We start from the raw sequence: 25567 nt of genomic DNA, 5'->3' as shown, positions 1-25567 counted from the left end.
AACTAACGTAAGCACTACATTCCACCTACAACCCGTGCTAATACCCACTTCCCTTCAAAGTCCTCTCTCTGACCCAGTTACACATCACCCCCTAATACTATTCTGGCATGTCGAGTGGTATATTACTGACGTCCTCTCCAGTTCAGCTGGTTAATCTGGGAATCCTGAGACAATGTTACAATTGTCTCATGTACACAGACAACCCCCTCCTCCTCCTAACAAACACAAACACATGTGAGAGATGCAACTATATAGCCAAACTGGAGGCTGAACTCTGTCAACACAGGACTAGCAAGACCAGACAGGAGGAGAAGGTAACCACACACACAACAAACCCAGTCTCACATAAACCAACCACAACTGCAAACCAAACACATAGTAACACAAAGACATACTCGGAGGCTCTAATAAAAAACTTACCAAAACAACAGAGGCTCCCAAAGCAGACATCCAAGAAAACACCACCTCAAAACTCTGCACAAGCAACACATAGTACACAAAGTCAGTGTGCCAAACAATCACAGCCCTTAAGGTGAAACACCATGCCTGATACACTAGTAATAGGTGACTCTATAGTCAGACACACTGACATCCCGCTTACCAGGCTGAACAAAGAGAGGGTAACGGTGAGCTGCCTGTCGGGAGCTAGGATCCGCCACATAACGCAAGCACTCAGGTCACTCCAAAGCAAGTACAAATATGACTCCGTCATTGTCCATGCCGGCGTGAATGACCTGAGATGTACCTCCTTGGACTACATGAAAAGAGACATAGAGGAGCTCTCTGATTATGTAGCCCAGGCCGGTATGACCCTGACCCTGAGCAGCATCTTGCCCTCACCAAGAATGATGCCACAATACAAAGACAAGATGATCAGCTTTAATAATTGGCTCAATTACTGGTGTCATTCTAGGGGGATCCAATGTCTGTCTGCTTGGGATGACATGCTGGACAAGCCACGCTAATTTGCAGGGGACGGCTTGCACCTGTCACCACTGGGCTTCCGGATATTGGCTAAGGCTCTTGCCACCCCCATAGTGCCTTTTTTAGGCAAGGCTCAAAAGACAAACCCACCACCTTAGAAAACAGTAAAGGAAAAAAACTAAGGGTAATGCTGCTCAATGCCAGAAGTCTAAATCTCAAGATGCAGGCTCTCGAAGTACTCCTCAGTATGGAGAGCATCGATGTCTGTGCAGTAACTGAAACCTGGTTCAAGGCTCCTGAGAGCACCCCAGCCCTACCAGGTTATACCTCGTATCATGCATTTCGGCCCCAAAACCTGGGACGAACCACAAAAGGAGGGGGAGTGTCCATATTCATTAAAGACACCCACACCTCCAGGTTAATGGCAATGCACGAAGCATCGGAGACCATCCATGTGCAACTAACCATAGGCAAAACTGCTATACAACTTGTAGCATGCTACAGACCACCCTCACAATCTCAGGAACTCCATTCAGCCTTCCTGAAGACACTGGAGGATATGAATGTCTCACCAAATACCATCATATTGGGAGACTTCAACTACCCAAACATAGACTGGGTGCATTACTCAAGCCCCAACACCCTAGCCCAAAGGTTCCTGGAATTCATCAACTCAAATGCGATGGAACAACTAGTCACCTCCCCCACAAGGGGAAATAATATACCTGACCTGATCATCACAAACATGGGAACAAAATGCTCAACACCGGAAGTATACCCCTCACTATTGAGATCAGACCATAAACTAATAACCCTAGATATTCATATCCCACCTCCACCCCCAGCACAAAAGACCACAGTGAAAAACTTCTCAAAAGCCGACTTTACACTCCTTAGGACTGAAATGGTATCCTTCAAGCCCCCTGGGCCAGTGGAAACCACATCCCACACTGCTGAATCCTTCACAAATGCTTTCTACGGGCATCTCCAAGAATGCATGGATCATGCAATCCCAAATAAAACCAAGACCCTTTCCACCAAAGGCAGGCATCCTATCTGATGGACCCCAGCCATAAACAAACTTTATAACAAGAGAAGAAAGCTACTGCAAGACAGAACAAAATCCCATAAAGGGAAGGCATCCCTGATCAGCACTAGCAAAAAACTACGTTCGCTAATAAAATCATCAAAGTCCAACTTCGAGAGAAAAATCGCTAAGGACACTAAAGATAATCACAAGGCCTTCTTCAGTTATGTTAGAAACCTGGGGGGACACCCTCAGATATGCGCAGAGTTAGTTCATAATGGCAAAAAATACACTGAGCTCACAGATATTGCCAACATACTGGCAGACAGGTTCAGTGCAAATTTCTCCCCTCCCTCTCCCCCAAAAGACAAAATAAATATCTCAGTTGAATGCAACCTCCCTGAAATCTCAGATGTCCAGGTGAGAGCTGCCCTCAGCAAAGCTAAAAATACAGCATCCATGGAACCTGACGGTGTCCCGGGCTGCGTGCTACGTGAACTCCTAGAGGAGCTAAACCCACACATAAGAACGCTATTTAATCTTAGCCTTGCTACAGGATACGTCCCTGAACACTGGCGTACAGCTACAGTGGTCCCACTCCACAAAGGTGGCACCTCTACAGACCCTGGAAACTACCGCCCCATAAGCTTGACCAGCCTGGTCTGCAAAGCTATGGAAAGGATCATTATGGAACTCATAAACAAAGACATCGAGGACCTACAGACAATTGACCCTACCCAGTTCGGCTTTGTAAAAGGCAGCTCCTGTCTTTTAAACCTGGTGGACTTTTTTGAAACAGTCACTAGAGCCATCAATGAAGGCAAAGCAGTTCATAATGCCTACCTGGATCTGGCAAAAGTCTTCGACACAATACCCCACTCAGGCATCATAGACAAGCTCAACAGCTTAAATGTAAACCCGTTTGTCACAAGATGGGTTGCAAACTGGCTAAATGACAGAACCCACAAAGTCAGAATAGCAGGAGCTATGTCAGACTCTAAGCCAGTCACAAGTGGAGTCCCACAGGGCTCCGTCTTGGGACCCCTCTTGTTCGGCATTTATTTCTCAAGATGTGCAGGCAAACATAGGGGGGTTGTGGCTGACAAAGTTCGCTGACGACTGCAAACTAGGTGCCATAGTTGACACACCAGCTGACACATGCATCCTCCAGAAGGGCCTCACAGAAACAGACGACTGGTGCCAGAGTCATGGCCTTAAACTAAATGCCAAAAATTGTATAGTCATCCCCTTTGGCAAAAACAAAGTACCCACAAATTACCACATAGGTGGTAATCCACTAAGTATGGAAAAAGTAATCAGAGACCTGGGGACCCAAGTTGACAGTGACCTCTCATTTGACACCCACATCACCAAAGTGGTTAGAAAGACCTTCTACCCTGCCCACCTTATCATGAAGGGATTCACATCCAGATCAAAGGATGTCATTGTACCCTTATATTCCTCCCTTATCAGGCCTATGATTGAGTACAATGCCCCATTTGGTATGTACCTCACCCGACACCTGCAGCAGCTGGAGATACCCCAAAAGTACCTTACCAAGAGGATCAAGGGTCTCCAGCAAATGTCATATGCTGCCAGACTGAAAAAGCTCCAGCTCTATTCAGTAGCATACCGCTTGCTCAGAGGTGATCTGTGCCTTACGTACAAGGCCATGTCCAATTCAGAATTAATGGACATGTTCCACCTCAAAAAATCCAAATCCATCAGAGCCACGAGAGCTAAAGATCTAAACCTCAGCACAAATATGAATAGGACATGCTGGAGGGACAGATTCATAACCCAGAGGCTTCCCGCACTCTGGAACAGGATACCTGTCCATGTTAGGCAGAGCCCCTCACTGACTCTCTTCAAGAGAAATCTGGACGAGTGGATGGATGATCGTAGGTTTACCCCGGGGGTCATCTCTGTGTCATTGCTAGATAGAGGCACAGTAAACTAAATTTAATTTAAATTGTACATTTTTGTATCATTACATGGGGTGGCGAAAGCCACATACACTTTGGCTAGGCTTATAAATGCCCTAGGGCAGATAGCCTAGTACTATACTATGAAACTATGAAACTATATGGTTTAGTAGGAGAAATTGGACCACCAAGTCAAAGGCCTTGAAAAGATCAATGAATACTGTGCCTCTGAGGTAACACTTATCCATGTTAGATAAGATTTCACACTAAGTGACCAGAGTACAGTCATTGAACTTTGATCTGACAAAAAGCTGTATTGTTTGAATGAGAGAAGATTGTACTGGTTGATGTAGTTAGCGAGATGGATGTGAACGATCTTTTCTAGAATCTTTCTTAATGTTGGAAGTCTTTTGATAGGGACATAGTGTAAGGTACAACTACAGTTTAATTGTTTGGGAAACATTTTGATTAAGACTGTCTTCCAAAGAGAGGGTGTGATGATATGGGCAAGTGCTACCATAGCCAGCTGGAGTTTTGTAAAAATGATATGTCCTTTGAATATCAAACTGATTTTTATACAAGATGCTTGTGTTACAAATGTATTAGAACAGTATGTCATTTATATATCAAACTGATGTGTACATATGGTTGTGCTGAAAATGTATCTGTGAACTTTGCTTGGGTTAAAATATATCAATAGTGCACCCTGCTGGAATGAAAATAAATTAATATGTATCATGGTGTGGATGGGAGGAGATATGGGGTAGGGTTCCTGGAGGAACGGTATACCAAAAGTGTTTTGGAGGTGAAAAGAGTGTTGGATAGAGTGATGTTTATGAAGCTGGGAATTGATGGTGTAATGATGAATGTTGTTAGTGCATATGCTCCACAAGTTGGGTGTGCGATGGATGATAAAGAAAAATTTTGGAGTGAGATGGATGAAGTGGTGATGACTGTACCCAAGGGTGAGAGAGAGGTGATCAGAGCAGATTTCAATGGGTATGTTGGTGAAGGGAACAGAGGGGATGAGGAAGTGATGGGTAGGTATGGTGTTAAGGAAAGGAATGCAGAAGGTCAGATGGTAGTGGATTTTGCAAAAAGGATGGACATGGCTGTGGTGAACACGTATTTTAACAACAGGGAGGGGCATAGGGTGACATACAAGAGTGGATGGAGATGCACACAGGTGGATTATATCTTATGCAGGAGGTCCAGTTTGAAGGAGATTGGAGACTGTAAAGTGGTGATGGGGGAAGGTGTAGTTAGGCAGCATAGAATGGTGGTCTGTAGAATGACATTGGTGATCAAGAAGAGGAGGAGGAGTGTGAGGGCAGCACCAAGGATCAAATGGAAATTGAAAAAGGGTGATTGTGAGGTGGAGTTCAGGGAAGAGTTAAGACAGGCACTGGGTGGCAGTGAAGTGTTACCGAATAGCTGGGTAACTACAGCAGAGCTAGTAAGGGAGACTGCTAGAAAGGTGCTTAGTGTGACATCTGGGCAGAGGAAGGAGGACAAGGAGACCTGGTGGTGGAATGAGGAAGTACAGGATAGTATATGGAGAAAGAGGTTGGCGAAGAAGAAGTGGGATTGTCAGACAGATGAAGAAAGTAGACAGGAGTATAAGGAGATGAGGTGCATGGTAAAGAGAGAGGTAGCAAAGGCTAAAGATAAGGCGTATAGAGAGTTGTATGAAAGGTTGGACACTAAGGAGGGAGAAAAGGACCTGTACCGATTGGCTAGACAGAGGTACCGAGCTAGGAAAGATGTGCAGCAGGTAAGGGTGATAAAGGATAATGAGGAAAACTTACTCATTAGTGAGGAGAATGTGTTGAACAGATGGAAAGAGTACTTTGAGGGGCTGATGAATGAAGAGAAAGAGAGAGAGAGGGCTGGATAATGTGGGGATAGTGAATCAGGAAGTGCAATGGATTATCAAGGTGGAAGCAAGGATAGCTATGAAAAGGATGAAGAATGGAAAGGCTGTTGGTCCAGATGACATAACTGTGGAAGCTTGGAGGTGTTTAGGAGAAATGGCAGTGCAATTTTTAACCAGATTTTTTAATGAAATCTTGGAAAGTGAGAGGATGCCTAAGGAGTGGAGAAATAGTGTTTTGGTACCGATTTTTAAGAATAAGGGTGATGTGCAGAGCTGTAGTAACTACATAGGGATAAAACTGATCAGTCACAGTATGAAATTATGGGAAAGAGTAGTGGAAGCTAGGTTAATAAGGGAGGTGATGTTTAGTGATCAGCAGTATGGTTTCATGCCAGGAAAGAGCACTACAGATGCGATGTTTGCTCTGAGAGTGTTGATGGAGAAGCACAGAGAAGGTCAGAAGGAGTTGCATTGTGTCTTTGTGGACTTAGAGAAAGCATATGACAGTGTGCCTAGAGAGGAGTTGTGGTATTGTATGAGGAAGTCGGAAGTGGCAGTATGTTAAGAGTGGTACAGGATATGTACAAGGGTAGTGTGACAGCGGTGAGATCTGCCGTGGGAGTGACAGATGCGTTTAAGGTGGAGGTAGGATTACATCAAGGATCAGCTCTGAGCCCTTTCTTATTTGTACTGGTGATGGACAGGTTGACAGATGAGATCAGACAGGAGTCCCAGTGGACTATGATGTCTGCAGATGACATTGTGATATGTAGTGAAAGAGTAGGGAACATGTTGAGGAGACACTGGAGAGGTAGAGATATGCTCTAGAGAGGAGAGGAATGAAGGTCAGATGGACTAAGACAGAATATATGTGTGTGAATGAAAGGAAGGATAGAGGAATGGTGAGGATGCAGGGAGTAGAGTTGGCGAAGGTGGATGAGTTTAAATACTTGGGATCAACAGTTCAGAGTAATGGCGAGTGTGGAAGAAAGGTGAAGAATGAGTACAGGCAGGGTGGAGTGGGTGGAGAAGAGTGTCAGGAGTGATTTGTGACAGACGAGTACCAGTGAGAGTGAAAGGGAAGGTCTACAAAAGGGTAGTGAGACCAGCTATGTTATATTAGTTGGGGACAGTGGCATTGACAAAAAGGCAGGAGTCACAGCTGGATGTGGCAGAGTTAAAGATGTTAAGATTTGCAATGGGTGTGACGAGGGTAGACAGGATTAGGAATAAATATATTAGAGGGTCAGCCCAGGTTGGGCAGTGTGGAGACAAAGCCAGAGAGGCGAGATTGCGTTGGTTTGGACATGTGCTGAGGAGGGATGCTGGGTATATTGGGAAAAGGATGCTAAGGATGAAGCTGCCAGGTAAGAGGAAAAGAGGAAGGCCTAAGATAAGGTTTATGGATGTGGTTAGAGAGGACATGCAGGTGGTTGGTGTGACAGAGCAAGATGCAAAGGACAGGAAGAAATGGAAACAGGTGATTCGCTGTGGCGACCCCTAACCAGGAATAGCCAAAAGAAGAAGAAGATTGTAACTGAATTAAATATATATGTTTTACTAGAGGATACTGGCACAACAGAGGTTAACCAGCCAACTTATTTAAAAATAAAATAAGGGAAATGTAAATGAGCTGTTTAACCATTAAAAGGCACTCCGCAGTGCTGAATAGGACTGGAGATGTTACGTCTGGGAGAAGCCTTTGTTCATTAGCTCAGTAAAAGAGGGGAAGCTCTAGGGCACTACCATAAACATTTAGATATGTATTGTAGCTGTCTATGCTAAATTCCTGGCTCAGCTTCAAAGGAGATACTGTGGGAACCTAGAGTCAGGTGACTAGATGAGGTGATTCTGCCAGCCTTCTTGGAAATTATATTTTAGGTATTACAAAGAGAAATCTCAGAATACTGAGTACTCTGTTTAGGAAGCCTGACTAGAAAGACCCTTCAACCACAGCATCTTGCCTTGCAGTATTAAGTAACTTAATTAGGGAACAGTAATTCTTTTTGATCAGTCAGGAATATAGTGAAGCTTAGTTTAGGGAATGTTTTTCTTTATTTGTATGAGTCTGTCCATCACTGTTAATTTCAACATTTTCTGTGATCTGAATTCTGTGGTTTACTGTAAATATATAATCAATATTTTCATGTTCTTTTATTATTTATTACTTATTGTTAAATATATTTATACTTTTATTGTGGCTGGTCTTTGTACAAAGTACTTAACCTTTGAGAGTGCTTATATTTATTTGGTGACAGTGTTGCTCACTTTAGAAGGCCTAGCCATCTTGGTAAACTACTGCCCCTTGTATTAGTATTGATATTAACTTCACAGTAATAATTGGATGGCCTTTGTTAAGGGCCTTAAGAGTAGCTGATTTTGGAGTGTCTGGTAGTGGTGATAACTACCTTATAGTACGGGCAGAAGGGGGCAAAGCTAGTAAACTTGTGTCAGCTTTTCCCAGATATATATATGTGTGTGTGTGTGTGTGTGTGTGTGTGTGTGTGTGTGTGTGTGTGTGTGTGTGTGTGTGTGTGTGTGTGCATGCTACTTGAGGCAGGGACACAAAGCACTGAGTTTACAGAGAGGGTGCTGGAGGACTTGGGTTGGACACTCAGCTGAGGACCAAACCCTACAGCTGTACCAGTGGGAAGTCTTATTGAGAACCTGGAGGGAGACAGATATAGAGACACCCAGACCCTGGGATGAGTGTGTTCCCTGTATGCTCTTAAGGGAAATTGTACTTCATGCAGAGATGTCTGCATCTGGAAATACTTAGTTTATCCATTTGCATCCCATGTACACATCCCTCTCCAGTGTCAGAGAAGGAGTAATTGTTGTGACACAAACATGTCTCTCTAAAATGTCCTGTTTATGTCACAGATGAGGTCTAGGTCCTTAGAATTGCTATTTCTAATGTGGATGTGCAAAAAATCTATCAAACGTTTAGGCTAGGCATGGATCGAAATGCAGTACAGGGACAGGGCTTTAAGATGATCTGCAAAGGAATTCTTGTTTACTCCCTGTATTTTTTTTTGTGAGGGACCTTTGTGGCCTCTCAAGCTATTGCAAATGTCTGGACATGTAGGTGCCAAACAATATATATATATATATATATATATATATATATATATATATATGAGAGAGAGCGAAGATCTAGTGGGCCTATCTGTGGGAATGTGGTCAAGGAGAGGCTCAATATCTTTGCCACAAATTTGTCTAAAGTTAAAAGTAGGGTGTGGGAAAAGGAGAGGGTGGGCAGCATCTCAGGCTGGAAAGATGAGGCAAATTATGGAATTTCTTAAGAAAATCTAAGAGGGTAAACCACTGTACTGTTTGGTGACATATATCAGACTGGTGGCACCTAGCTGGTATTTTCTAACCAGGAAGGAGATTAACTTTGTGACAATAGTGTTTGGGTCTGTGTAAAAGAAATGTGGAGTTCTTTGTGCCTATGAATTACTGTCTGGTGAGGTTATGAAGAGTAGTATATCTATGACCACTCACAGGGGCTGGGTGATGTTTCCAGTCATACCGTGTTTCATCCCAGAGTTGAAATACATTTTTAGTTCATTAGTAAGCCAGGGGATTTTACTAGACATATATAGTATAGTCTGGAAGCTTTTGGGAAAGACTGTCTTACTGTCTTGCAAAAGCAGAAAAGTGTAAATTAGGGTTTCAGTAATGCAATTTGGACCTTAACAATTAAAGAACAATCCACAGAAAAGAGGTTAGGTTGCAGGCTGTCAATAATTTTAGTGAATTATGGCCGAAAGGTAAATAGTTTGGGCAGGCTTTTAACAGAGATGTTATTAATGTTGAAGATGATACGACAGTGGTCAGTGAAAGTTGGAGGATGTTTTTTTGATATGGAAGATTTTGTTGTGATTATTTATAATGAGGAGGTCAAGATGTGAGTGCCTTCCAGATTTTCCATGGACCCATGAAAAAGTTGAATAAGCCAAGATGTGTAAATTATTCAGAAATATTGTTTGAAAAGAGGTCCAAGGAAATTAAGGTTAAAGTCATCTAAAATGGTTATATTTTTGAATTTTGCAGCATTAGTGACAATAGTTTGGAAAAGAAGTCTGAGCTTGGAGAACAAGACTAGAGGAGGGAGGCAGCCTACTGCTAAGTATATGTTTGTTTGTTAGTTGAGGGATTCTTGACTCTTAAGAAATTAGGGCCAATCTAGAACTGTTGCTAGCTTGTGTGACTGACTTTTAGGTCAAGGGTAAATCAGAAGAGCAGCAGGGTCCCCACTCCTTTTTTATTTCCTGGTTTGGCATATAAAATACAACTGAATCCTAAGAAAAAGTGACAGAGGTTGTGGTCATCTTTTTAAGCCATGACTCAGTAATGATTAAGATGTCAGTGGAAATCATAGGTAACTTATACATTAAGCAGATGTAGATTGTTTTTATACTAACAGTGTTAAGAAGGCAACATGAAAGTGACCTAGAGTGGGAATTAAGAGATTAGAGAAAGGGAAGGTGTAACCCAGGACTAGGTTAAAAATTAACTCTTCAGAGTAGAAAAATAACAGATGGTGTGAATTTTGTTAGAAATTTATGGCTGGAGATGGAATTGTGACTCCCCTAGACAGACAGTAGCATTTGAGAAAGAAATTGTGTAGGGAGAAGTTTGTGAGGGGAAGGGAAGTTAAGTGTAGGATGAGTAAAGAAAATGATGTGGGGATGATGCGGAGGTGTAGCAGTGGAACCAGTGTGCTTGTTTGAGACTGTGAAAGGGATGCTGTGGTAGAGAAAGTTCTGGAGAAAACTGGGAGTGGTCTGGAAGTGGGCGGAGTAGTAGGAAGGAGATATACAATGGTGAAGAGATGCTCATGGCAAAACAATTTGGAAACGTAGATCAGAGTTGATTTGTGATGGTGAAGACAGAGACATCTGCAGTGGAACAGCTTAACACTATGTGGAAAGAAAAAAGGAAGGAAATAATAATGAAAGGGAAGTTAGGAGAAAACTTAAGGAAATACTAATACTGTGATATGTTTGTGAGAATACATAATGAAATGTTTTGGATTCAGTTTTATTATAGATACTGTGATATTTGTTACAAAAGATTTTATTTGGATAACAAATAGTTGCAGTGGGCCAAGAGTTGAACAGAAGGATGCACCAGTTTGAAAGATGGCTGACTCAATACTGCTTAGAGCAGGGTTAGAAGGCTGATATGATGTTGTGGTTTGGGCCTAGTACTGCAGTTGGAATTGCTGGAAGTTAGATGGCTGTGGCAATTTGTGGGTGGGGTAAGGTAGGTATAAAGGTAATAAACCCTAAGAGTGGCCAGCATATATGCTGATCTCCTTGTTACTCTTAGGAAGGCTGTGGTCACAGTGTGTGTGTTTTAATATCAGATGGTTTAGGGACACAGCCTGGCACAAATGCATCAAGCTCAAGTGGTGGTTGTCACCATAAACCGCTTCAAAAGTGAACAATGCCACAACAAGGTATGTGCATCACTCATCATGGGGACCCATGAGGTCTGTAAACTTTTAAAGTTGCAGATGGTGAAGAGATGAATGTCTGGCCTAGCTTGTTCATTAAATTAAACATGGATTGTTCTACTTAAACACTGGGAATCCTGGTTTGTCTTTCATTATCTGCGCAGGACTTCAATATGCTTTCATGGTGGCTGTCCCTCCATCATACTACTTCATTTGGTTTTAATTTGGTATGGTAACTTCTTATTATAGCTGCAATTAGACAATGTTTTTTGGGGAAACTCCTTCTGTTGGATGTTGTGTACTTGTATACTCATAGCATGTGGAAAACTTGCTGTTTATAAAAAAATAATTTGATTTCTGTACTGGCTTGTCTGTGTCAGCTATGAATCACTGTAACAATGCTATTAGTTTGTGGCCATAGTGGAGTTATTTTCTGTCAGAAATGGCTATTTTAATATTGGAAATGTATACTAATAAAATGTGGCCCACTGCCTGATGTGATGAATTTAAGCATGCATAAATGCCAAATACCTGACAACCACGTTTGAAGATTCTATTAAACCTTTGGTCTAAGATGAAAGATTTTGGCTTTACTCCAATACATCAGTAGAATTCATCAGTCATACCTAAAAGATAATCAGCATTGCTCATTGGTTCTTTGCCATCATGTGATACAATCATACATTAGAAAATGTAGTTAGGTACGTTTTGGGGTTGAAAGCTCCCTCTATTTTGACCATCATGTGACAGTACTTGTTAGAAAACCCTTTTATTTAGCCCAGTTAACTGCCAAAGGAATATCATCAAGGTCTAAACTTAAAGAGACAGTCATTCATTTATGCTCAGCACTGATCAGGCCAGTTATTGAGTACTACACTTCCTTGGGATGTATGTATCTTATCGATACACTAAACAATTAGAAAGACCCTAGAAGTTCCTTACCAAAACGATCAAATGCCCAAAGTCCCTGAGTTACCAAGTGAGGCTGAAAGCACTATCCCTTTATTCAGTGTGTTATACACTTTTGAAGAGAGAGGCCTGTCTCGCTTACTTCATCTTTAGAGACATGATTTTCCTAGACCTCCTCTTTCTCTAAAAGTCAAATATCGCCACCAACACTGGAACCAAGGAGCTAAATCTTCACCAACAGACAAATAAAACATGGAAAAAGGGCATGTTTATAGCTCAGTGCCTCTCAAACCTCTGAAATAAACCTCCCCTGCAAATTATACAATGATGCACTATTTTCCTTTAAACATAAACTAGACAACTGGATAGGTATCCTCAAATTTACTCCAGTATTGACTGACTGGCCCTCTTGGAGAAAGGAGGTATGAGGGAATGTACTGTCAAGGTGAGAGTGGTCATGAAACTCAGTCTTGGAATATCTACAAATCTACCAATGCCAACATCTGTCTAAGTAGCTTATGTCAATTCTTGTATTTGAACTGATAATTTGTGTGTTATTTCTGTGAATCTCCTTTGTAAAAAAACAGGCATGATTAGGCTTGTACCTGTAAGAATGAAAGAATGCAATTTTCTGGAAATTAAATGGCACAGTCATCTTTGTCATATTCATATCTGTTAATTATAAGGGCCTATGAATCTTTGAATTGGTCTAATCCCTTCTTTGCTAAGTATTTCTGACACAAAATATACTTCACACTGTGGAATAGAGGGTCATTTTTAGTTTGTTTCTCTGTCTCTGCTGATGTCAGTACAATGGAAACTTCACATTCTTCGATCAGATTTACATATTGTTCTGCTAACTTCTCACATATCTCCCTCTTTTTTATGTGCCATTAGAGTTAAGTCTACAGAAGTAATCTACAATACTATTATTTCCTTTTTTTAAATAGTCCAGTGTAGTGCAATCCTGGAGTCAGTATATATATAATTAGTAATGGGTGTAAGAGGTGCAGGGGGTGTTGCCCCTCTGAAAAAAAGATTTTTTTTTTTCGCTAGGCTCAGTTTAGAGGTTTGAATTTATGACATTTCAATGAGGCCAAGTCACAAAAGGAAGATCAGCATGGAACTTTACCTTGCAATCCTTTTATATGCCCAGTTCTTAAAATGAAATTTCGTACTCTGTAAGTAAACTGACTATCCTGTTACTTTTAAATGCACTTAATACTCTATAAACACTCCATCTCCCTTACCTGGAACAAACTTCCACTCCATATTAGAAGTCATACTTCCCTTCCTAACTTCAAAAATGACCTGATAGCGTACCGCCATAACAACCCGATATGTACCTGTTACCATCCTACTTAACCCCTCCCTCTCCACATAGTCACTTCACCACTAAGTCTGATCTATAAGACCTTTTTCCTCTTTCTATATCTTACTTTATCCAACTGCTCTTCTTTCTGTACCCTCCCTCTAGTTCACTACATCCCTCCTCTACTACTATCTTCTTTTGCACCATTCCCTCTTCTCACCTACGGCCCCTTGTACAGTCACCCTTCTCTACTTTCCCTCAAATCTGAAGCCCCTGCACTTACACAATTCTTCTTCTAGCCACTAATCTAATTATACCTTGTTTCTTTTCATTATATTACCTACAACCTTAACTTCCCCTCCTGCTTACCTGCTGGATTTATTATTGTTGTTTCTCCTGTTACAACCTATTACTACACTTTTTGTATATATAACTATGTACTATTCCATTCAGTACATTATGTTTTTCTTATCCATTGTATCCATAAGATTGTTTTGCTCTGTAATATTGTTAATTTGTCTCTATTCATATGCATTTGTCTGTTTGGGGCTTCTCCCCTTGGGTCTCCACTGAAAATTGGTAAATTCTTACCCAGCTGCACCAACCCGGTTAACAAATGCGAAATAAATAAAAATAAATAAATAAGGCCTGAGGCAGGTTACCTAAGCACAGAAGAACCTTATATTGCAGGGCATTACATTTTGTCCAGCCTCTACTTTTATCTATGTGAAATCTGTTTGAAGTATAACAGTAATAGTAATGAAAGCTGACCGGCCCATCTAAGTTCATACGCAGTCCATTTCTGTGTTTCTGGACATCTGCATCATGTTTATTCTTGTCCGGTTTGTTTACTGGAAGCATGTCTGCTCTTCTTTAAAGAGATTTAACTTGTACATTCTATGATAAATTCTTAGTTACACAAATAGTCTTCTTTTTATTTTTTTATTTTATTTTGTATTCTACCAGCCTACATTATGTGATAAATTCTTATGTTACTCTGTTAATCTTTTACTTATTTATTTCAGCCTACTCTTTCTGTCCTCCTGAAGTGCCTGTCTTGCTTTGGTGCTGATCTGCACGAGTGCAAACTGATCTATCTTTTTAAGTTCTTCAAACAGCATGACAACATGCATTTCAATATGGGTAGGATCTTTTTAAGTCCTTAAATTCTTTTTAAGTCCATAAATTTGACCTTTTCTAGCACTGTTTCTAGATAAAATGCATTTTGAATGCTGAACCAACAGTTATAAAAATACAGTTTCTTGCCAAAGACTTGAACTTTGTGCAACAACTGTTCAATGTTTCATGTGGCTGTGGCATAGCTTTTTAAACTTAAACATTTCATATGGTATGTTTGTTTGTGGCTAGAAGTTGTCACATAAGTATCCTCATCTGAGCACCAGGCATGTGGAGTTAAATACATTTCAGTCAGCTGTCCCTAGTGATATTAAGAGGCGGCACACATCCTCTGAGCTTAGATACCCATAGAGTGCAGTGCAGACCCAGGCAGTGAACATCTACATTTGTATCTAAAGGATCAACCCTTGGAATCTACACTGATATCTTCTTTTCTTTCTCTCTGCATCTTATTAATTGAGATACTGCACTATTTTGATTTCTCTTAGCTATCTTGTTTATCGCTCCCTTACTTTGGCTCAGTTCAGTCACTTTGACTAGCTTCTTTATAGAAATTTAATCCTCTGCACTTATGCGTTTGATTCTGCTTAATGCTGACCTTAATATTTTCTGTGTGGTATGTTTACTCTGCTGTAATTTATGTTGCAACTTTATAAAAATGAAGTTGCTGACATGAAAATAATGAAACAAAATAACACTAGGGCCAAATGCATTCACTCACTAAAAATGTCTCTAAATTGCTCACTACTATCGGCAACTTCCAACTATTTCCTAAAAGGATTACATTAATATGGTGTGACAGACAAACTGCAATTTTATCCATGGCAGACATTGTGGTAAAAAAATACATCCAGAAGCTTATCTTGAAAATGAGACTGTACTTAAAAGATCATCAGCAGCTCTTTAAATCACTGAGTGTCTGTTGACTGGCAAAGTATCATCCATGTTACTTTTGCTCTAAGATGCAATGATCTTTGATCTCCCATGACCCCCCCCCCCCAACCTTATACCACCCACAACTCTCAATCAAGCTTGTATTAGAAGGCTGCTCTATTGTGTAGCAAGTAACAAAACATGAACAAATGCCAACAAGCTATTATGCTCCAGCATCTAAGCCTTAAGCTTTGGTGAGCTGAACAAGTAACTGTAATTCTTTGCCACACACTACTGAGTTCCACCTGACAATCACTGCTTAAAAGACTTCATCAGCAAGACCTGGCACTTTCATTAGCAGTCTACTGTAAACTAATCTACCTGAAGAGGACAATTGGCTGAGCTGCTATTACTAAAAGAAAGCACTGCAGTAGGTGACAGGTCTGTTCAATGAGTTCCCAATGACTGCCATGATAAACTAGGAACTGCAATTCAGATCAGTGCAGGTAAATGGAACTGGAGCTCTTTGGGGAATAGTATCTTAGCTATTTAGCCACCACAGCTGAAAATGCTACTGGTACGGCTAATGCCCCTCAACAGAATTATCTGACTTGTTCTGCATTTCAGCATCTCATTTTTCTAAATGTGTCAGTGAGGCATATAACCTAGAAAAATATGCTATAATATAACTAAGGCATTTTGTCACAGCAGCTCTAGACTCATCTTCTCTCATCTCAATATGACTCCTTTTCTTTTGCCTAAACCCACTGTCCCCTTTCTCCTGCTAAAAGCTTATCTCTCATGTTCAGTTTCCAGTGCTTTTTTACTATATGTGCATGCTGTGTGCCAATCTCCCCACTACATTTTAACTGCCCCTTACTGTCCATACTCTCTGGGATGTACCTCGTCCAGCATTTCCCTTTGTAGAATACCCATTACTACTTTCCTTGTGGCTAATATTCCTTCAGCTATGACTTCCTGTTGCAGCAAGTTCAGCTGTCTATAAACTCCATGTTCACCCCACAATTCTCTGAAACATATTGTAGCCTATCCATGATTACTTCATCTGCTTCTTCTGTTCCTCTAATTTAGAATTTCTTCCTCCATTTTTGGTTTCCTTCTTTAGAGGTTTCATCCTCATGATACTTTTTCTACAAAGAGTGTTACAAACCTCACTCACTGACTTACACGTAGCACATGATCAGTTTGGACAATTGCAAATTCACCTCCAACACAGGTTCAAAATGTGGATCAAAAACTGTGCACTCAGCAAAAGAATGTGCAAAAAATGGAAGGACATGCTGACTTGACACTGAAAGCACCACAGCCAAGAACTAAACTGGAGAACCATGCAATCACACTGTGTGAGACAACCACCAAATTCTGCTACATTGTGCTATCCAGAACTTCATCAAAACTGAATTGATTCAGCCATTCATTATTGGATTAACCACTTAATCCATTTCAAGATCATGGGGGAGCCAGACACTAATCCTGCATAGAATGGGCACAAGGCAATGAAACCTATGATGGAAAGGATACCAGTCCAAGAATACCACCTCACACACACACACACACACACACATATATATATATATATATATGTATATATATATATATATATATATATATATATATATATATATATATATTTATAGGGAATATGTAGAAAAACTGATAAAAAGTAATTAAGCATTTAAAAATATGCAGAAATGTGTTACAAAACTAACTGAATAAAATGTAATACTGATCTTGATTGCTAAAGGAAAATATTTACAAAGTTCCAAACAAAGTTTGCTACTACTTTGTCAGGTATGCACATTATTAATTCTATTAAATTTGATTTATCATTGTTTTACACCAAATAAAGTATGCTGAATCACAGACAATGACAGACTAGAGCCCGTTTCTACTGTACTACACCTGTGAGGACAGATTCACCTGGATTAGAGCTAAATTGCATGTAACCATTTTCCACTGTTGATGTTTCTCGTCCATTTGTCCAATGTTAGCCTGCAAGAAAATGGAGCGCTTTTAAAATAGAATAACATTTATATATCAATTGCACTGTATTCTATATTACCATCATGTAATACAGCTTCAGAAGTTCTTCTTCCAATTTGTAAAAACTATGAAATACATGTAAGTCTTTACTTGTCATACAGTGAGCAGATTTAATCTTCTTCCACTAAGACTTAAGACAAGTATTAACAGAGTTATGTATGCCCACAAAAGTATTTTACATGTTAATATTAGCTCTAGGAATGGCCCTCTGCAATTGTTTGTCAGTATATCAAGCTAAACCTGAAATGTGGAGAACACTGCTGCACAAAAGCTTATCACTGCTGTCTCAGAACACTTGCTTTTCTGGTTCAGTCCCTTAATAACACACCTTCTGTGTGGCACCTACATGCCCTATGTATGAACAGCTGGGTTATCTCTGGGAATTTTGGCTTCCTACTAAATTCCAAAGAATTGCTGATAAGTAAACTAGTAGTACACTAAACTGTAGGCAAACGGGTAATGCTCTAAATTGCCCAGAAATGCATCTACTATACACGTGTGAGAGTTTGCAGCCTGCAATGGACTTGGTTCCATTCATGATTGCTTCCATGACTCGAACATGCTCCTCCTAAACAGTATATAACAGGTACTGGAAAATGAATGAATAAATGAATGAAGATGAAAAGGTAAGACACATGTTAGTTTAAGATGAAGAATGAATATTAAATGCCCAGGAATATGGGACTCAGCTCTCTCAACGGTCCCTGTTTTGGAGGAATGTTCCTATTTTCAGGCCTGATTTACATCTGCACACAATTTTCTGAATCCCACCTCATCAAGTGTGACTTGTGAAGCTGTCTAGTGCTTAGAAAACCATATTACATTATCTACATACTAGTGGCACCAATAATTTAAATAGAAGACGCATCTTACATCTCACTTTTCAGAAACAAAAATAAATAACCTTGTGTGGTAAAATTTTTGAATACAGGTCATTAAATTCTACAGATTTTACACTGTCTCTCTGATAAAGTGCTTATATTTTTCAATTATTTTTGTCACTGTTTTTTAAATTTGTTTTTGAGAAGTATGCCACATTCCTACTGGAAGCAGGAAGACTTATATGCTATTTGGTATTCAAATTTTATGATAATTAGATGCCCAGATATTCGGCTACATGTTTCTACTATTCAAGGGCCTTTGTTACTATTTTCAGTGTCTGCAGATTGAGAGGTATGACAGAACATGGGGCCAAACTTCAGGACTGGACAATCTCGGCTAGCAGCCTGTGTGTCACAGAACTGAAACTGAGTAACCCAGTGCCTGTTGTAAGCATTAAACAAAAGGACGCAGTTGAAATTACTTCCAATGTACCAGCTACAATAAGCAGTGTTAAAGTAATTATATATAAAACATGTCATCTGCCACACTTTTAAAAGTGATAGGACACTGATATAACATTTTCAAAAGAAGTAATGAACTTTGAGATAAGCTGTTTGAATATTCATCAATACACTTCAGCATTACTTCCTTCTAGCAAACAGTCAGACTAAAATGTTCGATACAGGCTCACTGCAACACTTCCAGTTTTGTTGGTACATCATTGCTGAACCTTTTTCACAAATGTAACAATTAGATTGCCAAACCAAGCACTGGTGAACACTTTACATTATGTCACCAAAAGATTATCTTTGCGTCCACCTAGGCTCAAAGTATTAACATAAAGAAAGTGCATACACACACACACACACACACACATACAAAATATAGGTACCTTAGCAGCATGCCATTGACTTAAAAACACCTGGCAAAGCAAATAGTTAGACACAGTATACCAAACACCAGATGCTAAGAGAATGAGGAACACATAAAGATATGGGTAACATCCTGGGGAAGACTAATGTCCCAGATGCAGACCTGTTTATTCTTGCATCCAAATCAGGGTGAAGACTTTAAGGTGGAGGTACAAGGCAGATTCATTCAGTTGGTGCAGGAAAGTATAAGCTTGCGTAAAATACTGGACACTTGGATTTAGCATGGAAGGTAGGAGGATTTGTTAAGATCAAGAAGCAAATGTTGTCTCTTGCTAAACAATGGCTGGTTCAATGAGTGACAGGAACAGGGAGAAAAAAAGGTGTGGGAAAAGAAAAAGGTAGGCTACATTCAGCTATGGAAACCTTTTGAGACTGATGTGGGAAATTGGAGATAAGTGAAAGGAGAATGCCTGTTGATAAAGTAAAGTTTATGAACAGCTATGGAAGAGGGCCACGAAAAAAATGAAAAGGCAAGGCAATTAGAAAGAGTAAGCCAATGTGGTTCTAGACAGAGATTAAGGAGACAGTCCTTGCAAAGAAAAGAGGATTTCCTGTGTTAATGAAGAGGAGGGGGAAGCAGAATTTAAGAAAATACCAATTAGTGGGTCTTGATGCAGAGAAAGCATTTGACAGCCGGGATTTACAGTGGAATCATTTGCTTTCCCTGATATAATAATAAGCAGTTAATTAGGAGGATTTATGAGGAATCAAAGGCAAGGGGCGGTGGTGGTGCTGCGGTAGCGTTGTCGCCTCACAGTACGACATAGTCCTGTTCAATTCTCAGCTAGAGCGTCTTCTGTGTGGAGACATGCGTGAATGGGTGTTCCTTCGTTGAAGGTTGTGCGTCAGAGCTGGCAACTCAGCACATAAAAATCTACTGCCAATCATTAGCGGACCGGAGTTCCGCTGTGGCGACCCCTAACCGGGAAAAGCCGAAAGACACAACATGAGGAATCGAAGGCAAGATGCAAGAATTAAAAATGGGAGGATTCTTTCCTGATAAGATTTGTCTAATCAGAAGAACCAGGCAGGCTTGTCCTCTTTTTCCTTTGGTACTTGGTTTACATTTAGAGCCACTGGCAAACAGAAAAAGGGACTCAGAAATTCAAGGATATAATTGGTATGGTAATCAAATAAAGTTGGCTTTATTTGCAGATGATATTATTTTGTACTTGACAAATCAGGAAAAGGACACGTCAGTGTTGTGAAACATTTTGAGACAATTTCAAGTCTTTTTGCGAATATAAAATTAATGAATATGTTATAAGCTCATACAAGAACTGGCTCTGTAATACCCATATTTATGGGTACAAGATAGGATGAAGAAATTAGAATTACAGATTAAAAAGGCTTCTGTTATGGCATCTAAAGATATGTGGGAAGAGACTAAACAAAAGACAATACAAAAATTGAGAAAGTAGACACTACTGTTTATGGATATGGACAGTAAGATACAGCTACTGTTTATGGATATGGATAGTAAGATAAAAACAGTGAAAATGTTTTAGTCCCTTTAGTTTTATATACAGGTCAGGCATATTTTGATCAACCAGAGGAGAAGTTGTGGACAATAATTAATAAAGAGTTGAAGGAATTTATCTGGAATGGGAAACTGGCAAGGGTTAAGCAGGATAAATTGACCCTTCCAAAAGAGAAAGGTGGTTTAGGATTACCTGATTTGAAGGGATTTTTAGAGCTACAAAATGTAGGCTCATGCACATTACACAAACAGAAAGTTATAATTCAAAGTGGAAAGGGATGATCATGATGATGACAATGATGATGAAGAAGCATGAGAGAAATTCAAGAAATAAGGAGAAAATGGGATTTTTGATGCAGATCCATAAGGAGAGTAACAGCCGCCATACAAAATATTATATGCATAAAGTAGCGGAAGTATTCTAAGAACTAAGTGAATATGAGAATGGATAAAGGCAGTTTTGCCGATAGGGATAACTGCAAGTAGAGGTACAGAGAATAGGCAAGAGTGGTCTGGAATTTACTGGAGAAAACTGGCAATGGAGCTAAGGTATTGAGAACAAATAATTACAAAGGGAAAGGTAATAGAGTAGGATGAATCCAAGAAGACATATGGACTGTAGGCTAGAGACTGCCTTCCCTACCAAGGACTAAGTAGAGGCAAAAAGAAAGGGATAGATGAATCCTAAGTGAAAGACCTGCTTTGTTAAAGTTTTTAGTTAAACTTAGAACATAAGCTGCAGTTAAAAAGGGATAATTAGTAGGGCATTTAATATATTACACAATACCTATAATAAATATTAGAAGAGATTAAAAATGACTGGGACTAGAGACCGGATAAGCAATTTACAAGGACACAATAACAGGATATATGTATGGCTCCCAAGTACAAAAACAAAGTCTAGAAGGTATAAGATGATACAGGTAAATAATGGGTGGCTTTTATGTTAAACACAAGTACAGAGTACATAGTTTGAAAAAGTTAGATTCCTCACGGAATGCAATGATTATATTTTGAAGAATACTTTATTTTCTTGTGAAGGAAACTCATCATTATCAGACTATGGGTGCATGAATGGTGCCAGATTACTCTAAACTTGTCATGACTTTTTTGGTAAACTCAAATTTTAGAAATAAATTGGGCTATGAATCATTTATATTTATTTTTGATTAAATTATGTATGTTTATATGGCAGGAAAGTGAACAAGAATTAAGTAATTTTCATGTGAGAATAAATCAGAACACTTTTTTTAAAGTTTACCAGTCAGAAAGGCAGATCTAGAATATGTTTTTCAAATGGGAAAATACATAAGAAAGAATGTAAAAATAAACTTTTTAGCACAACTAGTTATAAAAATGCAGCCAGTAATGCAATTTTACAGAAGGAAGTATGCACCCCATTTAATTAAAACACAGTCTTGTGGAAAGGGCAGTTTCTTAGAACAAAATATCTAACAACTGATACTGAACAATTAGACCCTTTTTTTACAATATTTAGATGCTAGATTTATTAAGAGGGGGTATGCAGAAGAAACAATAAGAAATATTAGCAAAAAAACAGTTGGGAATGGTAATTAAATGAATACAATGAAAGACTGGACAATTTCTACTCGTTTATTTTTCCCTTGGATAGCACCAATATAAAAAGGGGACATTAACAGCAATTAGAGAATATTATGTGCAAGTGAAGAAGTAATCAAACTGGTTGGAAATAAAATTGTTTTTATTAATAAAAGAGGTACGAATATAAAAAATATTTTGAAAAGGGATATCCACAAGTGTGGTAAGAAAAGAAAGCACATTTAAGTGCCTTGATTGTTCAATACGTTGGCATGCATCTTAGAGTACCAATTTTAGTTGGGTAGGAAATTATATATTTTTTGAAATTTTGGGTTATTTTACTTGAAAAGCTACCTTTACAGTTTATGTAGAAACGGGTAACGTGAAGCATTTTATGTTGGTAACACCAACAGATAATTATATAGATATAATCTCTTTCTCTCCCTCTCTCTCTCTCTCTCTCTATATATATATATATATATATATATATATATATATATATAGGTTTGCCATCAAACTTTCAAAGGTTCCTTTACAAACAGCATGTGGCCAAAAGTACATTTTCAAAGTTTCACAATGTTGAACTGGAATAATATGAAATCATAATAAAGCTTGATTCATTATTATGAGTTCGGCACTGTGAACGGGGATTGCAGTACAGTGGGGATCGGGGAATTTACCCTTTTTCTCACTGTAGTGCAATCTCAGAGTTGGTATATATAATTTGCAGGGGGTGTAGGGAATGTAAAAGGACATACAGACTTTTGAAACTGGATGTCTGGTATGTCGATCGTCACATTTCTTATGTTCAACATTTATGCCAGATGTTGTTTTTGTTTTTGATGTTGTACTTCAGTCTTTTGCTTAAAAATTGTTTTGCCATCAACATTGTGATTGTAAACTATATATATATATATATATATATATATATATATATATATATATACACACACACACATATATATGTGTGTGTGTGTGCGCGTGTATAAACAGAATTATGTGGTGAAGATAAAAAATAAATAATACCTTAGGGAAACACCCAGTGGAGTGTTCAGGATTTTAAAAGTTTTTATTTCATGTTGTAGATCATATCCCCTTTGATTACAATAGTGACAGAGGAAGAAATGGAGTACAGAAAGGTTAGACAGCAAATACTGCTACATGCACATATTTTTCCTGGGTTAAAACAACTTTATAGTTTACTGTAGCATTTAAGGAAAATGGGAGACTCAATAAATGTAGTCACATATTTATATTTGTTGTGTGATCAGTCAAAATGCAACTGTGTTTAAAAGTTACACGTGATGTGTCAGGTGATATGAATTTTAAGATGTCTGTGATTAATTTATTCTGAAGAAGACTATTATGGTCAGAAACACTTAATTAGAAAGGTAAGATAATTTGTGACAAACTGAATCTGTGTGTTATATTCTCTTTGGTTTTATTTGTTAATACTGGATATCTCTCAAGATGTGCAACTTACAGTGCAAATATCAAAAACATTTTCTTCAGCAACATCTAAGATTTCAGCTAATGTCATGCAACAGTTTGCAAGTCATATGGAAATATTGCTTATTTTCACTATTACTGGAAAATAACTAGCGATATTTCCAGTATATTGAAAGATAAACCAGCATCAATATTGAATTGCCCTTTCTCCCACATCCCACATTGGTGTTTCATACCATATACCTCAATAACATGTAGGTCTCCCACTTATGAAAATATGAACATAAATTTGAAAATATGAATAATAGTGTCAATCAAATATTAATTTCTCCACTGCAGGACATCCTAGATTAACATTCTTAGTGTCACTTTTTAATAACTCCTTGCCTTTTTTTAATACTGCCTATTATTAGGTGGTAAGTCACTTGTTTAAAGAAGCCTGACCAAAAAAGTTTTGGATGTCATATGGCAGCATGGGTGTAAACTGGAAGTATACAAACATGGAGTTTTAGGCTCGTGTAAGTTAATGTATGCTTGCCTATGCCTTATGAGATCATTTAATACAACTGTTAAAAAAGATAATGAGCTATTACTACTTGATACATACAATACAATCTGTCAGAGATACAGGTATCTTGTCAACATGGAGGAAAACCACTCACGTAAAACGTATCCATCAAAACAAAATATTCTAAAGTTGTCAAAAATCATTTCCAAAACCTCCTAGATCTAGCAAGATCAAGTCTCAGCATAAATGTGCTACCACAACATCATCACCCTCTCACATAACAAAGAATCACTAGCCTGTGGGCCATAAGGCTTCCACAACTGTAAGCTCAAAGAATATAAGTTGAAATGTTCTAGAAACTGGTGACTCCATTGCCAAGCACACAGGCATCATGCTCACAAAGTTGGACAGCAAGGACAGGGTAGCTTTTAATATTCTCTCCGGCACCAAGATCTGAGAGCTCTTTAGACATTTTATTTATTTATTTTCAATGTATTTGTTAACTGGGATAGATCCGTACTTTCCTGGTTAAGTGACTTGCTAGTGTCACACAGTAGGGAAAAGGAAGCTGAGTGACTCAGACTCTGAACTACAGAAAGCATATCGATAACAGCTCATAGGCTTAGTCTTCTGCATTATTTGCCAGATATATGGATATGACTTGGTTGTGGAAATGAATAGCTTGTGGTGCTCAACCCAGAGGGAATGTTGGCTCTCAACATGCATGTGCTGGATGCAGACAAGATTATGTCCCTGACTGGAATCCTGCCTTCACACAGGATTATGCCTAAATACAAATACAAGATAACTGAGTTAAATAACTGGCTAAGTAGTTGGAATCATTTTTAGGAGGGGTCCAGTATGTGTCAGCTTGGAAGATGTAAGGTAGGACAATATGCTTTGCTAGAGATGGCCTACATCTTTCTCTCCATGGCTTCTGCTTACTGGCAAAACCCTGGGTACCTTTTATAGCTTCTACTAGGATATCACAAATTTTAACCTATAAAACCACTCCAAACACAGCGAAAACGCTACTAAGATGGAAAAATTCATGAATTATGGGCATAGGAGCCAGCAGAATAAAATAAAATATCTTAACCTATGGCTAATCAAATTTAACTCCTGACTGCACTGAAACAGAAGCACATCAGCAAGATCTAGTCCTTATAAACCAATATTGTACAAAGAAAGGGCTTAGACAAAAGGCAAAAATGTGCAGCACTGTTAGCTTTGGAAAATATCTGTCATCTACAACTTACAGCATAGTCAGTATCCCACTTTACCTGGGCATGGTAGTCAGAG

At 39.1% G+C, this 25567-nt stretch overlaps 1 protein-coding gene across 3 annotated transcripts in view; it reads right to left on the bottom strand.

Moving 5' to 3' along the window:
• SLC41A3 (solute carrier family 41 member 3) overlaps positions 1-25567 on the bottom strand; it is a 1429505-nt gene that overhangs the window by 447351 nt on the left and 956587 nt on the right. For all 3 annotated transcript variants that reach the window (XM_044078408.1, XM_044078407.1, XM_044078409.1), the window contains one exon: positions 17392-17463. In XM_044078408.1, the coding sequence (XP_043934343.1) occupies positions 17392-17463 (72 nt within the window). The remainder of the gene's footprint in view (positions 1-17391; positions 17464-25567) is intronic.

This window comes from Protopterus annectens, chromosome 7.part0 (assembly GCF_019279795.1).
Source record: "Protopterus annectens isolate FY-2018-M chromosome 7.part0, PAN1.0, whole genome shotgun sequence".
Taxonomy (NCBI): domain Eukaryota; kingdom Metazoa; phylum Chordata; order Ceratodontiformes; family Protopteridae; genus Protopterus; species Protopterus annectens.
The sequence above is the reverse complement of the archived record's forward strand: the minus strand, read 5'-3'. Positions and strand labels throughout refer to the sequence as shown.